The sequence below is a fragment of the Nematolebias whitei genome, chromosome 2, assembly GCF_014905685.2.
Source record: "Nematolebias whitei isolate Nwh7 chromosome 2, NemWhi1, whole genome shotgun sequence".
Lineage (NCBI taxonomy): Eukaryota > Metazoa > Chordata > Actinopteri > Cyprinodontiformes > Rivulidae > Nematolebias > Nematolebias whitei.
In genome coordinates, this window is record NC_056499.1 from 61,567,184 (window position 1) to 61,569,777 (window position 2,594).

Genomic DNA, 2,594 nt, shown 5'->3' on the forward strand with positions numbered 1-2,594 from the left:
CCTCCTGTTTACTCTGCTCACGTATGATTGTGCAGCTACCCATCCAGGCTGTCACATTGTAAAGTTTGCAGATGATACAGCGGTGGTGGGATGCATCACAAACAATGATGAGTCCAGCTACAGGCAGGAGGTGGAACACCTGGAGAGCTGGTGCAAAGAGAATAACCTTCACATCAATGTGAAGAAGACAAAGGAGATGATTGTGGACTTCAGAAGGAACAAAAACACCTACACCCCCCTGAACATAAGAGGATCTGCGGTGGAAGTGGTCTCCAGCTGAGGTTGTCATTCATGTGTACACCCAAGTACTTGTAGCTGGAGACCACTTCCACCACAGATCCTCTTATGTTCAGGGGGGTGTAGACGTTTTTGTTCCTTCTGAAGTCCACAATCATCTCCTTTGTCTTCTTCACATTGATGTGAAGGTTATTCTCTCTGCACCAGCTCTCCAGGTGTTCCACCTCCCGGACCCATCACTGTCTGCGATGCATCCCACCACCATTGCATCACCTGCAATCTTCACAATGTGGCAGCCAGAGGATGGACAGTGGTTTGGACATGTCCAGAAGAGGGACATTGTGATTATTGGTAGAAGGATGTTAGAAATGCAGCTGCAGGAAAAGACTACCGGGCGTTACTTCTACAGAAACCTTTAATCCTGATAACCAGCTTGGTATTACAGCTAAGCACAATTTCTTGAATGTAGGTTTATTGTAGGATGAGTTCAGGCCCAGGCCCCTCTTGCAAAAAAGGTTTGTGATCTACCGGTAAATGGGATTTTTCTTGATTAAATAAAGATGGAAATTTTGGGTTACCAGTAGTTAAAGCATATTTCTTAAAAGAAAAGAAAAATAAAAACAGCTTTGTTTGATAAGGTCCTGCTGCAGAGGGTGATGGAGAACAATGTCTCACTATTTCTCCAAAAATCATAAATATAAAATACAATTAAATTGGGTTTTATTAGAAGACTCTAATGTCATATTGATGAATTTTGCATACAATTATTCACAGTGTTGATGAGAAGAACCTTTAAAAAATTATATAAGTTAATGAAACGTTTTTTAATGATTCCAGTCATGTTGACTGAAACACACTTGAGTTTTTTTAATCATTGTTGTTTGTGGTACTTTTACAGAAGCTCAGCAGCGTCTCCTCCTGGTGACAGTGTTTGCATTGAGCGTTCGGTATCAACCTGCAGATGTCTCCCTGGCCATCTCCAGCGGGCTTCTTAATGTTCTGTCTCAGCTGTGTGGCACAGAGACCATGCTGGGTCAGCCTCTCCAGCTGCTGCAAAAACCTGGAGTTTCCCAGCTGAGCACCGCCCTAAAGGTGGCCTCCACCCGCCTGCTACAGATCCTGGCTATCAGCACTGGGTAACACAACAACCAGAACATTTTGATAAGCTGAACCAGAATGGATAAAACTAACATCTTTCTTTTTTATAGGACGTATGCAGACAAGCTAAGTCCCAAAGTGGTCCAGTCCCTGTTGGACCTGCTCTGCAGCCAGCTGAAGAACCTGCTGTCTCAGGCTGGCGTGAGTCATTTGTCTGCTGGGAAGGATCAAGAAGACACCAAGCATGACGACACCACTGACTCAGAAAAAAAAGACTTCAGAGGTGACTTCTGTCTGTCTCTGTCGGTCGGTCGGTATGTCTGTATCTATGTCCCTGTCTGTCTCTTTCTTGGTCTGTCTGTCTGCCTTATAAGTCAGTTTAGAAACCCTGAAGTCAATCATCTAGTTTTTCATTTTCTCACTCAAAATGACTCTTTTTTTTTTTTTTTTTTCTTGGATTGAGCTCTGGGGCAGCACGGTGGCGCAACAGGTAGAGCTGCTGCCTCTCAGCGAGCAGGTCCTTGGTTCAAACCCCGGTCCAGGGGCCTTTCTGGGTGGAGTTTGCATGTTCTCTCCGTGCATGCGTGGGTTTTCTCCGGGTGCTCCAGTTTCCTCCCACAGACCAAAAACATGCATGTTAGGCTGATTGGTGACTCTAAATTGTCCCTAGGTGTGAGTGAAAGTGTGAATGGTTGTTTGTCTCGTTTGTCTCTATGTGTCCCTGTGATGGACTTGCGACCTGTCCAGGGTGTCCTCCGCCCCTCTCACAGTGATTGCTGGACATGGGCACCAGCGACCCCCGTGACCCAAAATGGAATAAGCGGGTAAAGAAAATGGATGGATGGATGGATTGAGCTCCAGATATTTGAACTCACTGAAATTCCTGATTGTTTTCCAGAAACATGCTTGGAGATGTCTGGTGTTGGCAATTGTTAGTTAGAACAGTGCTTCGCAAACATTTACCCTCAGAGCCCCCAGTCTGCACTAGCAAAAACTGTACCTCTTGAACGCATGAGCACACAAAAAGTAATTTTTTTGCCAGTGAACTCGTGTTTCGAAATAGTGGACTAGTCTCCCCACCTGAGGAATGAGATCATCAGAGGTACAGCACAGGTTGAACAACTGGGAGATAAAGTTAGAGAGGACACACTGAGATGGTTTGGACATGTCCAGAGGAGGGACAGTGGTTTGGACATGTCCAGAGGAGGGACAGTGGTTTGGACATGTCCAGAGGAGGGACAGTGGGTACATTGGTAGAA

The 2,594-nt window shown here is 45.5% G+C and overlaps 1 protein-coding gene across 1 annotated transcript in view; it reads left to right on the top strand.

Moving 5' to 3' along the window:
• LOC119427536 (probable E3 ubiquitin-protein ligase HERC1) overlaps positions 1-1,601 on the top strand; it is a gene marked incomplete at its 3' end in the record, with an annotated part of 9,203 nt that extends 7,602 nt beyond the window's left edge. Inside the window, 2 exon segments of the mRNA XM_037695168.1 lie at positions 1,136-1,373; positions 1,446-1,601. Of these exon segments, the coding sequence (XP_037551096.1) occupies positions 1,136-1,373; positions 1,446-1,601 (394 nt within the window).
• Between the last annotated feature and the right edge of the window lie 993 nt (positions 1,602-2,594).